The 14,423-nt window shown below is 42.4% G+C and overlaps 1 protein-coding gene across 1 annotated transcript in view; it reads left to right on the plus strand.

The window, feature by feature from the left end:
* Positions 1–14,423, plus strand: part of PLEKHM3 (pleckstrin homology domain containing M3) — a 125,182-nt gene that overhangs the window by 14,822 nt on the left and 95,937 nt on the right. The window contains exon 2 of the mRNA XM_018560402.1: positions 3,800–4,735. Coding sequence (XP_018415904.1) covers positions 3,800–4,735 — 936 coding nt within the window. The remainder of the gene's footprint in view (positions 1–3,799; positions 4,736–14,423) is intronic.

Below are 14,423 nucleotides of genomic sequence, written 5' to 3' on the forward strand. Positions count from 1 at the left end.
TGACGTCACGGACATCGACGTCACCGGACTCCTCCCCCCCTTCCCTTCGTTAGCCGACGGAGCCACTTGGGGAAGGGTGGAGAAGTCTCTCCGACGGGATCTCCGACGGGACTCATGTACGACCCGGAAGCCGGCGGAGAGGTGAGTACAGATCAAAAGAATTTTAATCAATCAAAAAAATTAACGATTCATTGAGGAATTAATCGTTAATTTCCACAGCCCTAGTTTAAAGTCGGTTTGTTTTTCTCTCTGTGTCCGTTGGGGAAATTTTCCTTCACTTCCTGTCCTAGAGATGCAAAAGGAGGTAATTGGAAATCTCTATAAAGTGAATGGAATTCCCGCCTTGCAAATTTTGACACTGGAACAGGTGTCCCATTTTTGGAAGATTTCTCCTCACCTTTTCTTTTGGTCACAACTAAAACATTTTGAATTGTCACTGGTCGTTTGGTGATGGTAGTCATCAGGACAAATAATAAGGATACATCTACCTGGCAGGAACACAAAAATTAAAAAAAATGTTTAGGCTGGACATATACTTTAGCTTTAGTTCTCTTTTGGGTCAAAGGAGTAGATATACTAATGTATTCCTGTGGTCCAAAGTAAGCATCTAGCAGGCTATTTGCTGACAATGCAGAGCTGCCGCCAGGAAAGATCCCAACAATTTTGTTGGCATCCACCGCACTGCCTGATTGGCAGCTGACTTTGTCTCTCTAGAGCCAGAGCCAGCTGTGCCATCCCCTTCCTTGTCTGTCACTTCAATGTGCACTGGAGGAACAGACAGGGGAGGGGGAAATCCCTGAGAGGAGCAGTAACTGAAAGTCACCACTCTCTGCAGGGAGAAGACCGGTCTATAGAGCCAGCTCTCGGTCTATCTTCAGCATTGTAATAGGAATACATACAGGAGTTGTTTTTGATAATAGAATCAAAGCTTATTTGAAAAAATCCCATTTATGTAGTGAGTGCTGGCTTCTATCTGCCTATCACTTTCTACAACTTTCTGGATTCCCAGTGTGCTTTGCAACTCTTTTCCTGATGCTTGATATGATGCAGTTTCAATTTCTCAAGACGAAATAGCCCATCATGCATTGCTGCAAACAAACGATGCTAATGTTGCTGTTCAGACGTTGAGCTGTAGTTCTGAAGGCAGACTCTGTTAGAGCTGTGACACAAGGAAGTGCGTATTCACAGGTCTGAGTGAAATTGTGTCAGTGTATTGAGGAAGTACATCCTAGGGGCATCTTCAAACTTCTTGAATGATATGGTTATTGGGAGTGGGATAGAATGTATAGAAATTCAATATAGAAATGCATATTTGTTTTTAGTTTTTGACCATAGATACCCTTTAACTAGTTAGAGGGAGGATGGGTATGTGCAGTGTTTAAAGTATTTCCCTTTTTTGGGTTTGCTAAGTATTGGCCAATGTAGTGGATTGTAATGACTGGTACCCTGCACCAATGAACAGGATAGGATTCCATCTCCTTCTTTGGTGACCTTTGATCTCTTATTGTTATATTTGTCCTATTGTAGTTAAGCTATATATCTAAACGTGGTGAGTGCATGTCTGATATTCCAGTTTTCAGATAAGCTTATTTACCATTATTCTGTGAGTACAAACCTGAATATCTGAATGTCACCATCTATAAACATATACAAATGATTTTATGATTTTTTTAAAAGGTTCACACTTTTTTATCTATAGCCCAAACTTTTTTTTCGTTGTGGATAGAGTAGGACAGGTTTAAAACCCCTGCCAGGTTATTTTTTTGCTTTGTGTCATTGGGGACATTTGCCTTCATTCCCTTTCCTAGACGCATGGCAGGAAGGTAGATGAAATGGGGATATAGAAAGCAATACAAATTTGACCGAGGGTCAAAAGCTGCTCCTTGTTATTCAAAATTAGTAAGAAAGGTTTTGCCTAGAGATACACTTTTAGACCCATCTAAGGATGAGATCCTGTACAGAGTTGGCACTTTTAATCTCCAGCTGTCTGTTCTCCAAAGCGATGCCTGGTTTCTACACCACCATCCTTCTCAGTGCCCGATTAAAATGTTGCGGTTGGCTCCTCTTAGCAGTTTAGTATATCCATTTTTTGCCCATTTACAGCCACAGCCTTCTCTCTGGTCCCTGGATTTTTCATTCTCCCATCTGCCTTTTCCCCTCTTACTAAAATAAGTCATCAACATAATGTAGCCCTGTGTACTGCATGCGAATAAATGTACCTCTCAGTGGATTATGGTTGTTCCTAATCATCTGGTGTTTTACAATATTCCTCTGTCAACTGTTGTCAGTGGGGCAAACACATTATCAGCAGCCTGAGAGTGTCACATAACACTGCCCAAACCTCTTTGCAGGGGTCAATCCTAAAGACTGGGCACTTCCTAGACTGTGGCTTGGTATGGGTCCAGACCTACAGCTGGTCATGCAGAGGATCCACATCCACTGCATTCATACATTAGATTACATTACATAAGCAGCCAATCTTTTTGGTCATTGGTGCTGCCCCTCTTATTTATGTTTTAGTTGGTTAGTAGGTCCACCCATCACAGTGTTGGCCCAATAGTTAAACACATAAGGCTGCAGGGGATTGTTGGGGTCCCAGGGTGCTGTACAGAGAGAGCAGAGGGCAGTATACCACCGCCCAGTGGGGTTTTCCATGTACAGTTACACCCCCCATTCTCCCATAAGTTTGCTCTAAGTTTCTGGTAACACCTAGCAAATATGCTTTCTCACAGATTGCAGGCAATGTATCGGCTGGTAGTTGTCAAAGGGGTAGGATTTATTAACGTACCCTCAGCAAGAAGCATCATGCTGAGTACTGCTAATATACATATTTCAAACAGGAAGGGGCTAAGACCCAAAGTTAGGGTCACAAAAATGTATATGACCAACTTGGACTAAGTGTGGAACATGAGCCATATCCATATTATCCATACAACAATGTAGAGAACTATGCTGGATAGTCTGACAGTTGTTGGCCTGTGGACTGCCTGATCTCATACATTAGGGTTGATTTGCTAGAATTGAGAAAGTTCACTTAGTAAAGTGAATGTTCACTGTGCTTAGTGAATAAGGTAAAGCTGTGTTCACTTCAGTAAACTGATCACATTCTAGGAAACAATGCCATGTTTTTTTTATTACCTTTGCACATGGTTCCCTCTTCAAAGTTTACACAGGGTCCCTTTTTTACTATTAATTAATTTAGCAAAATTAACAGCCTCTACTCCTTAAGGCTCCATTCACATCTATGTGATGTGGGAGTGCTGCGATGCCGCATGCAATCCCTCAACACGTTGCAATGTTGGCTGTGCTGCTATTATACCCTATTGGAACCCCAGCACACCTAGCCAACGTATGTGGATTGTATCGCACCACATTGCATGGTGTACCCTGAGCTTTTTGTTCCATGCATTCGTGTGACCACAACACAACACACCACACCACAATACACCGTGCGATGTTGCATCACGGATGTGATAACAGAGCCTTTGTAAATCAGCATCTTTGTCTCTTGTCATTCCATGCGGGGTGTGAGAGCAGGCAGCTCATAGCAGAGCAACTGTCAGGCTTCAGATTAATTATATAAATGTGGCATTTTGTTTAGTGCCTGCTGCTGATATATATTTTGACACAAGGTGTTCATTAGGTGATTTGTGTCAGACTACAGATGTCTAGTCTTGTCTGATGTGTTAAAAATATTTTTAAATCGTATCAGTTTGCAGTGCATACATAACCTTTCTAACCTCTCATTAAGTACTGATATTTCTTAATATTTCTTCCTTCTTTTTTTTTTTTATTCTAGAACACATGTTGCCAAATATTTTCAAGAAGGGTTTCCTGGAGACTCGAAAAACTCAAGAGAGCTTTTGGAAAAATTGTTATGCTGAGATATCTCAATACAAACTGCACATCTATGGTACTGATAGCAGCGGTAATCACAATGCCATCACTGCTTATCCTCTTGCTAATATAGAAAGCATCACCATTACTGGAAGCCATGAAACCAAACTAGTTGAAGTATTAATGTCAGATAACAGTCAGCTGCAACTGAAAGCAGATTCTGCATGGGAAGCATTGGACTGGGGACAGAAGCTATGGGAAGGAGTACGTGCCTTGACTTTAGTTTCAGATTATATAAGCAATCAGCATGATGTCATGACAAGGTCTAAAAATGTAGCTGATAATAACTGTGACTACTTGGAAAATCAAGCCTTGTCAAACAAGCTCACAGAGCTTTCAAGATCCATGAACTTGACCAATGGCCATCACAAAAACACCTTGAAAACAGGGACCCTTTATCGCTTAACAATCCATAATAACTGGAAGGCATTCACTTTTGTTCTTTCCAGTTCACATCTAACAGCATATCAATCTAGTTTGCTGGATGAGGATCCCTTACTTAGTTATAATGTCAATGTTTGTGTATCTGTCCAGATGGACACTCTTGATGGGTATGATTCTTGTTTTCAAGTCATTTTTCCACAAGATGTTCTTCGGCTACGAACTGAAACCCGTCAGAAAGCCCAAGAGTGGATGGATGCTATTATATCTGCTGCTAATGCTGCTCGACAAGAAGATCAGCATCTGCTTGTGCCTCTTAGGAACAACCCCAAAGAACATCCATCACTTAGGGAGCTGCAGAGGAGCAAACGCCAGTCTGTAACCTCAAGTTTCCTTGGTATCTTGACAACATTGGCTTTGGAGAAAGGTCTCACTGCCCAAAGCTTCAAGTGTGCAGGTAAAAGAATGTTTAATGTCTAAGATTAATCAAAATGAACAAGTCATGATACAAGTTCATCAGCCAAGCCAAACACAGTGATCTGCAATCTATTTGGCCTAAATATGTAACAGAGTTCCGTTATTTTACATGGAAATCTTAAAAAAGTGTCAATTTTCTAATAGGGAAGTTTATTGATCCCTAAAAAAAGATAACTATAACTGATGGTATTGGCAATATATATATATATATATATATATAATACAATATATTATCAATGGAATAACAATAATCATAAAGGGCTTAGGTTTACAGATTTGTTAAAGTGTATCTAGAGCCAAGAACAAAAATTACCATGTTATTTGATGTGGTGGCTGCATTAGTTTTTTTTTTTTTCATCCCGTGATCCTGCCAGTAACACACTTCCAGTCCTAGGATGACAACACCCACTCACTGTACTGTATCTTTGGAGGAGCACCCTGGGGCAGAACAATAGTACACCTCCCTCTCTTCTCTGTAGCATAGGGGGAGATGTTCTGTAGTTTGATAACACTCTGCAAAGGCAAAGAGCACAGAAAGTTAACAGCTCATAGGATTTCTGGCAGGAAGAACAGTGATTTTGTGCATTTATTGAATATATATTGTAAACAAAATGCTTTCAATGGATTTAAGAGACCAAAGGCAAAAGTTTGTTAGTTTTACATACACTTTAAACTAGGATGGTTTATACCCACTAAGTCAGTTGTTCATGTTCCAATTATCAATGAGCCTAACAAGTATAGAAAACCTTTTTGTATTTCTTTCTATCCTAAACTCTTTTAATATGTGATTAGTGTTACTAAACCAACCTTGATTATTAGGTTGACAGAACTTTGCATTCATACATGAACACACACTCATATCCACTGCTCATGCACTTTTAGTCTGCTTAAAGGAGAAGTCTAGGGAGAGTACAATGAACCCTTCCCACTACTTAGAGCCGGTGTGGGGAAAACTGCTGCTGTCACATGCTGGCCCTATATACCAAGAGCTGAGTGATCGTGTAACTGCTGAGCTCACAGCTAAGCTCGCACCTTCTTCCTGCAGAGAACAGTGACTGTCAGTAACCGCTCCACGCAGGGATTCCTTCCTCCCATCTTTGTTACTCCAGAGCTAATTGAATGCACACACAGGTGAGGGGGCGGGGACTGCTGATTCTGGCTCTAGAATGGCAGAGCCAGCTGTCAATCAGACAGGTGGATCCCAACAACATTGTCAGGATCCTTCCCAGGTGCAGCGCGTCAGCCTATAGAGGGATATAGCTATTAGTGAACATATTCCTGTGACCCATAGGGGAAGTAAAACCAAACCGAAAGGTTTGGCTTTTCTTCTCTTTTAAGATGAGTATATTTGGTTAGAATTTCATACCGTTTGGACAAAAAAATCTCATCAGAACATTCACTAATGCTATCAGGAATTTGACAAATGGTGTTTGAAATTTCGCTGTGTTTTAAAGGAGAACTATGGGGTCAGTGTTTTCCCCCATAGTTCTCCTTAGGGTAACGGGACGACACAAACTAGCGTCCTCCCGTTACCCTAAGCTCAGTATACCGCGAGCTGTAGCTGTATACTGAGACGCCGCAGCCTGAGCGGATCCCGACGTAGATGACGGGATCCGCCCAGCTGCGTGAGTGACAGCTGGCTCTGCCTATCTAGAGGCAGAGCCAGCTGTACCCGCCCCCTCCCCCGTCCGTTCCACCAGTCAGCGCTGGCAGATCGGAGAGGGGAATCCAGCCCCTCCCCCTGTCACGGCAGAGAGCAGTGACAGGATCGAGAGGTGAGCGAACCTGGTATGTGTTTGCTCACCTCCCGATCTTCTGAGCCGACCTGTGACAGTCTCATTGTCACAGGTTGTCTAGAACTATGAGGTGAGTGGAAATCACTCATCTCATAGTTCTCCTTTTAACATTCGATTTTAGAAATCATTGGAGTTTCACAAATGAAAACCACATTCAGTGTTAGAATTTCTTTTGTCCGAGAAAATGTTTCCATTATGCTCCTTCGTTGTTTTTTCATCAAACGTTTATCAATTTGACCGCTATTCGATCGAATCTTGTGAAAGAGACCATTTTTAAATTGAATTCTAACCATGTACACTCAGCTTTATGTCTTATGAATTGCCATACATGACTCAGTACTTGTGTGCTGTGTGATAGATTTGAGTATTGCTATCGGCACTTGGGAGAGAATGAAGCCATATAAGACATCCCTAGAGTGTAATAATGAGTATTTCTATGTTTCAGCACCTTGTGTTATATCATATAAGTGATCGTTGTAATATGTCTGTACAAAAGGATATTAAAGTGACATTAAAGGCTATTTTTTACCCCTCCCCCAATGTTAGTGTCAGGACTTACCTTAAATCATGTCTCTTAATCCAATCATCTTCTTCTTTAGTGTAGTTTTCATATGTCCCTCCAGCGCTCGTGCGGGTCCCCGATCCAGCTCTGACTCCTCTGTCCTCTTCTCTGATGTTCCACGGAGTCTGTGCGGGTGCACGCTGCTCCATAGACTTACCTTGTGTCTCTCCTCATCTCCCGGCCGAACATCTAAACTGCGCATGCACCAGCCCCAAGATCCTTTGCGGCCGCCCGAGACATTTTTAGATTTTCGGCCGGGAGCGCGCAGTGGAGACACAGGTAAGTTTAAACCCGTTTGAAAGTTTTTTGTTTTTAAAAAAAAGTTTTTGCATATATCTACTGCTTGCTAGCAGTAGATATATGCAAACACATGTGAGTGTTTAATAACCCTTTAATTATTGTATGGAGAAAAGTAAACTGAGCCTGTCACTTTCTATGCATACATGCAGCCTGCACCTGAAATGGGGAATAAATGGATGCAGGTCTTTGCAGCACAAGGATGTTCTCAATGACAGGCAGATGTCTTCATATCTGTTTTTCCTCTGACGATGTATACCCAACTAAAGGTGCACATACACTGCACGATTCTCGTACGAGAATCGCAGGAAATCCCGCGATCGTACGAGAATCGTGCAGTGTATGGAAGGCATGCGACCGTTTCTACTGTACGGTCGCACGTCTTCCATCGAACCAGCATGTTTGAAAACCCGCCGGGAATCGTACGATTCTCGGCGAGTTGGTGGCCTGCTGGTTCGACAACTGCCGAACGGGCCGGTGTGCGCACGCGCACACTGCCCGTTTGCAGTCAGCGTAAGCCCGCCCCTCATTACAGTCTTCGCAAGCCCGCCCCTCAGGGGGCGTGGCTTGCGATGATCGAGAGTGCGATCTGCCCGTCCAAGATGGGCAGATCGTACGTTTTTTTAATCCCTTTACAACCATCGCAAGACTAAGGTCTTGCGATGGTTGTACAGTGTATGGCACACCTTTTCTACTGTACGGCCGCACGTCTTCCATCGAACCAGCATGTTTGAAAACCCGCCGGGAATCGTACGATTCTCGGCGAGTTGGTGGCCTGCTGGTTCGACAACTGCCGAACGGGCCGGTGTGCGCACGCGCACACTGCCCGTTTGCAGTCAGCGTAAGCCCGCCCCTCATTACAGTCTTCGCAAGCCCGCCCCTCAGGGGGCGTGGCTTGCGATGATCGAGAGTGCGATCTGCCCGTCCAAGATGGGCAGATCGTACGTTTTTTTAATCCCTTTACAACCATCGCAAGACTAAGGTCTTGCGATGGTTGTACAGTGTATGGCCACCTTTAGACTAGTCTGCTACATTGTCACCAGATGCTCTTATTTAATTAGCATTCAATCCTGTATATGTGTGATGCCGCTGTAAATGCATTTTAGATGCTTTTCAAGGCTGGTAATTTTGATTGGCGCTAACCCATTGCTTTCTATAAATTGTGTTTTCATGACTGTAGATAAGCAATGTGCATTGTGTATTAAGGTTTGTTTAAGGTTTGTGTCTTTACCGGTCTAAAGACCTATGGTGGTTTCCCGATCAGAATAGCCTAATGTTCTCTTTTGGTTGCATCAATATCAATAAAGACTTACGTAGGGTATACACTGGACGAATTTCGCACGAACGTTCATCTGAAAGATCTTGTCGGAGCGTTCGATAATGCCATCAGAGACTTGCCGAATGTTGTTCGAAATTTTATTTGATTCTCATTTTGATTTAACATTTGATTTTGGAATGAATGGAGTTTCATGAACGAAAACCATATTCACTGTTAGATTTTAGTTCGGTCAAGAAGTTTTCAACATGCTCCTTGGATTTTTTTGTGACTACGGTTGAAATTGATCCTTGATTTAACCCCATATACTATTAGAAAGTCAATCGAACATTCTAAAATGGATTTAGTTTATACAAAATTTGTTTAGTGTATATAAGCGGTCTCAGAATACCGGCCCGCGTGTGCTGGGGGGAAGTATATTATGTGTGCTGGTGGGCAGTATATTATGTGTGCTGGGGGGCAGTATATTATGTGTGCTGGGGGGCAGTATATTATGTGTGCTGGGGGGCAGTATATTATGTGTGCTGGGGGGCAGTATATTATGTGTGCTGGGGGGCAGTATATTATGTGTGCTGGGGGGCAGTATATTATGTGTGCTGAATTAGGGATTCCTGTGTCACAAACTTGCGTTTTCCTGCTGCAGGAATCCCTAATCTGGCGTTTACATGCAGCAACCGTCACCCATTCAAGTTAATGATCGGGTGACAACCGCTGCATGTACACGCCTGCACACCGCATGTAATTGTATGTGATATGATTACATGCAGCTACAAAAACAATCACTATCTCTGGATACACAATTTTGTATCCAGAGATAGTGATTGATTCCTAACTGCATGTAATCCTTTCACATATGATTACATGCGGTGTGCAGGCGTTTACATGCAGCAGCTGTCACCCGATCATTCATTTGAATGGGTCACAGTTGCCGCTTGTAACATGCACACATTAACACTGGTACCGTATATAGTAGCGGCCCCCACGGGACTAAAAAATGCGTCCAGTGGCCCCCGACTAAATTGAGTTTGAGACCCCTGGTGTATATGGTACTTAACTCTAGCCATGTTTTTTATTAGTAGTTTTCAATGGTGGGAAGAATTGAAATTTCTGTCAGGTTTTTGTTTCTGTCTTTGACCTGATTGGGAAGATTTCCCCTCACTTCATGTTCTTATGGAACCTGTACAAGAAATGGTGGTGTGTCTATCATCGTGACAGTAAGTTATTCACAGCAAAAAAAAACATTTATCATTGTAACTAACCTAAAATGTGTTTCTATGATTTTCCAGCATTTCTTGTTCGGACAAGAAGTGAAGGGAAAACTACCAAGCAACAATACAGACAGCAAGAAAACGGAGGCTTTACTCTTTTTGTTGCATCCAAATTGAAATAAAAAGGTTTGGCTGGGGAAAGCTCACCATTCCCATTTTTAATTTGTTATGGACGCACCCATCCGTCAGAACCACTATTAGGTATACTAACCCTAAGTCCATCTTTTCTCCCAGCTTTTGAGAACCTTGCAACAATTCATTGGTTGGTAGTCCATGAAAGGAGTCAAATATGGTTTTGATCTTATCCCTTCAACATCACAATTACAATCATGCACTCCTCAAAAACTGCTCTGGCTTCCCACGTAACCTTACCCCATTTGGGACCTACTCTGCTGGTCTCATTTCAATGTTTACTCAGCAGTTACAGTATGTCTCTGGTGAGTGGATCTAAATTCACATATATGAACAGGAAGACATATTGGGGAGATGGCTTCCTGGTTAGTTATATGAACAGGAAGACGTCTATCCAAGATTGGCAGACTGAGATATCTGCTGACTGGGTTGCTCAACTACTGGGACCTGCTGCATTTCTTACCTGACATCAACCCAATTTCTGTATAGAGGAGGGAATGATCTCACAGATATATTTCCACAGGCCAAATATGTCCATTTGCAAAAAATTGCATGCAACAGCCTAAAGTGCTCATTATCGCCCCCTTAGGGAAAATACAGGTGAACTAATAATTGAAAGCAATGTCCAAATTGAGGTCATCACTTGTATTGATTTAACAGGTTGTGGCCAATCTAAGTAGTGCAGGGGCCAACAGTTTTGTTCAGACTCAGAGTCTGTAGTTGAAATCTCTTTATTCGCTTTTGAATTGCCATTTAACCCAAAGTATACATACTGTCAGTTATAAGTAGCAGGAGACCAAGGCTTACATTTTCACCACTCTGGTTAGGAGAAGCAAACTGTTGTTGGGAGAGAAGGGCTTTGCTACAAATTCTTCAGTTATTTAGTGCAAATTCCAGTAATTATAGTCATTGTGTCCTGGTTGAATGGTGCATAATGCAGACGAAGCCAGTTCTAATTGAGACCTTACAGGAGGTACAAATCCTTTCATTGTTTAGCCTGACAAATTAGTGCCAGAAAGTGGCAAGGTCCGAGTGGTAATCAAAGACAAGAAACACAAAGATGGAACTTAAAGCTACAGTAATAACCCTCTCTTGTCCTGCCAAAGGGGGCGAACAAGTAAAGACCAATGCTTGTTGAAGTTCCTTTTTTGTTCAGAATTCCCTTGACATGTGAGCGGCTCAGGACTGCCTTATTTATTTAGTTAAAGTGATTAAATTGTAATAGGCTGGGACAGGCCATTGTCTTTCCACCTAATCCCAGCTCCACAGACTCCAGCTGTCTCCATTAATTGATTGACAATGGCCTACTGATAAGGAAACATGTTGGTAGGACCAAATTTTTTCCTCATGTACTTTAAGTTGAATTAGGCTGTACTTTTTCTATTTGTTCAACCCTGCACTGTGACAAAGGCTGAGAAATGCAAACAAATCAGATGTGAATGGAGATTTGTGTGAATAGAGCTAGAGAGGTTTGGTCTTGTAGAAGGTTTTAAAATGATTTGAAGTGTGTCTGGATTTCTGGATGACAGGTCTGTTTGCTTAGGGTTTCCCTTATGCTTATACATATATGAGGTTATATGGGAAAATGCTTAAACGACCACCCATAGACCATAGTTTTTATGTACAAATGTACATACATTCTTCAACCATCCATAGGTCAGATATTCTCAACCTGTAATGCCTGGGATGGCTCAGGACAAATTCTGTTAATAAAGTAAGTAGAGGTGCTCCGAAATTGAAATTTTAAAACCGAAACCGAAATTTTAAAAATTGTCAGACCGAAACCGGTACCGAAAATGTTTTTTATTTAAATTTTTCAAATATTTGATTTATTCATTTTTTTATTAAATATTTTTATTTTATACTTTTAGGGGCTTCGGGGAAATATTAGGGGTCTAAACAGACCCCTGATATTTCCCTTTTTAAAAAAGAAAAAGAGATTGAGGACACATAGTCCTCAATCTCTTTTTCTGTGTCCCCTGTTATCAATGAACAGGAATCCTCTATACTTATTGTTCCTGTTCATTGATAACATGAGGACATGGTATGTTTAGCATAACTACAACTATGAATGAACAGGAGGTGATGTAGATCACTCCCATTCATTCATAACTGAGGATATAGTACACATACCATGTCCTCAATTATCTACAAACACTCAGCGATCACTGAGTGTTTGCATTGACTCTCCCCCCTGACACGCTGTCACAGGAGGCTGATCGAGCGGAGCAGGGAGGAGAGCTCAGCCTCCTGTGACAGCGCAGCCTGTCTCCGCCAAAAACACTGCTGTGATAGGAGGCTGAGCGGTGTGGGAGGAGATGCCGGCCGCTCGCAGCGATCTCCTCCCGCAGCGCTCGGCCGGCTATCACAGTTTCTCTCCTGCCTGCTGGGACACAGAGCAGCGCCCAGCGAGGAGGAAAGAGAGCACATATGCGCCGATGTATTGGCAGGAAAATTGCACTTTCGGCATTATGCCAAAAGTGCAATTTTCGGCCAATATGTTTCGGCCGAAACATATCTTTTTACCTACGGTAATCTTTGAGGTAAATTAAATCTTAACTAATAGGTGGCAATAGGTGTAAGCACACAGTTTTATTCAGATTTTTTGTCCAAACAGCACTGTCCTTAGCTGCCCAAAGTATCTCAGTGGGGATTAAACATATTGGGGTATGTGTTTATGACTGCATCTACTAACTTTGGGAAGGCCAGTATATTCATAACTTGGAAGGGGAAAAAAAAATAAAAACCTGTGCAGTTTATTTATTTTGCTTGGCTGCTGGAGTTGTTAATGGAGGACTTTTCTTGATGCCATTTGTTTACTTTAAAGCAGAATTCCAGGCATACCGCTAGCAGAGAGCTAAAATACATATATAGGAGCATATACTTGCCAAAAGATTGTATTTTTGCCCATCCAGTCCTGAGATTTACACAGCCATGACAAGCAGCAGAATTGTGTTGGTGACCTTGTGTTGGTGACCTGACTTTTAAGTTGGTGACCTGCAGTTAAGTTATAAACCTAGGTCACCTCCCTGCACCCAGCCTGTAATTGGGCACAGAAGAAGAAGCAAGGAGCTTACCAGTCTTCTCAGTCTGCTTTCACGAGGTTTAACTGGAGTTTTTTTTATACCTTCCTGGAGTACTAACCTGGTCATACAGTCTGTACTGTCTCAGGTTGTTCAAAACTCCTAGGACAATAGATACAGAAAAGAAAGTTTTAAATTAAATTTTAAAATATAAACTCTATTGCTCACTTCATTATGCTATTAAAAATTCAAGCTTTCAGGATCCCTTAGGCCCCTTTCTCATGCTTTGTACAATTGTATGAACGTTGAGGAAGGGACCTAAGGGGTCCCAAAAGTTGCATCTTTACACCTTTCGGCTTCATGCTCCCTCGCCACCTTGTGACAAAAGAAGTCGGGTCATTGCACGGCGCCTGGCTTCCTGATTGGCCAGAAAGCCGGCTCCATGCTTTCTCGTCACCTAGTGACGAGAAGCATGGAGACAGCTTCGTTGCTAATCAGGAAGCCAGGTGGCGAGTCATTACATGCTGCCTGGCTTCCTTAATGGGACTTCCGGTATCGGTACTCGGTATCGGCTAGTACCGGGAAAAATATAACAAAGAAATAAAAGTGGTAATAGTTTATTTTTATCAATTAACAAAATGGAAAGTAAACGGAAGAGAAATCCAAATCAAATCAATATTTGGTGTGACTACCCTTTGCCTTCAAAACAGCATCAGTTCTTCTAAGTACACTTGCACACAGTTTTGAAGGAACTCGGCAGGTAGGTTGTTCCAAACATCTTGGAGAACTAAATATAGATCTTCTGTCTCTTCATGTAATCCCAGACAGACTCATTGATGTTGAGATCAGGGCTTTGTGGGGGCCAGAATAAGTTTGGGGCCAATCACACGCCTCCCTGATGGTGTGGCATGATAAGTATTTGCTTATATTTCTTAGCATTGAGGACACCATTGATCCTGACCAAATCTCCAACTTAATTTGCAGAACCTCAGCCCTAGACTTGCAAGGCATCTCTACCATGCTTCACTGCTGCTGCAGGCACACATAATTGTACTGCTCTCCAGCCCTTCCCTGAACAAACTGCCACCTGCTATAGCCAAATATTTCAGATTTGACTGCTACCAACCTGCGCAAGCTCCAGGCCCACCACTAAAATAAGCCTGGCCAGCCCAGATTGCCCCAGTATGCTCGATAGCAATCCAGGCCAGCTGAGCTGAATACAATCAGCAGGGCCACTAATAGGCGGGTCTTGTCGGCTCTCCCATCCTGGGCCACATTGGGTCAGCAGGGGGGGCAGGCTCTGCTTGCAAGCAG

Source organism: Nanorana parkeri, unplaced genomic scaffold (assembly GCF_000935625.1).
Source record: "Nanorana parkeri isolate BGI_ZX_2015 unplaced genomic scaffold, ASM93562v1 scaffold453, whole genome shotgun sequence".
NCBI lineage: Eukaryota > Metazoa > Chordata > Amphibia > Anura > Dicroglossidae > Nanorana > Nanorana parkeri.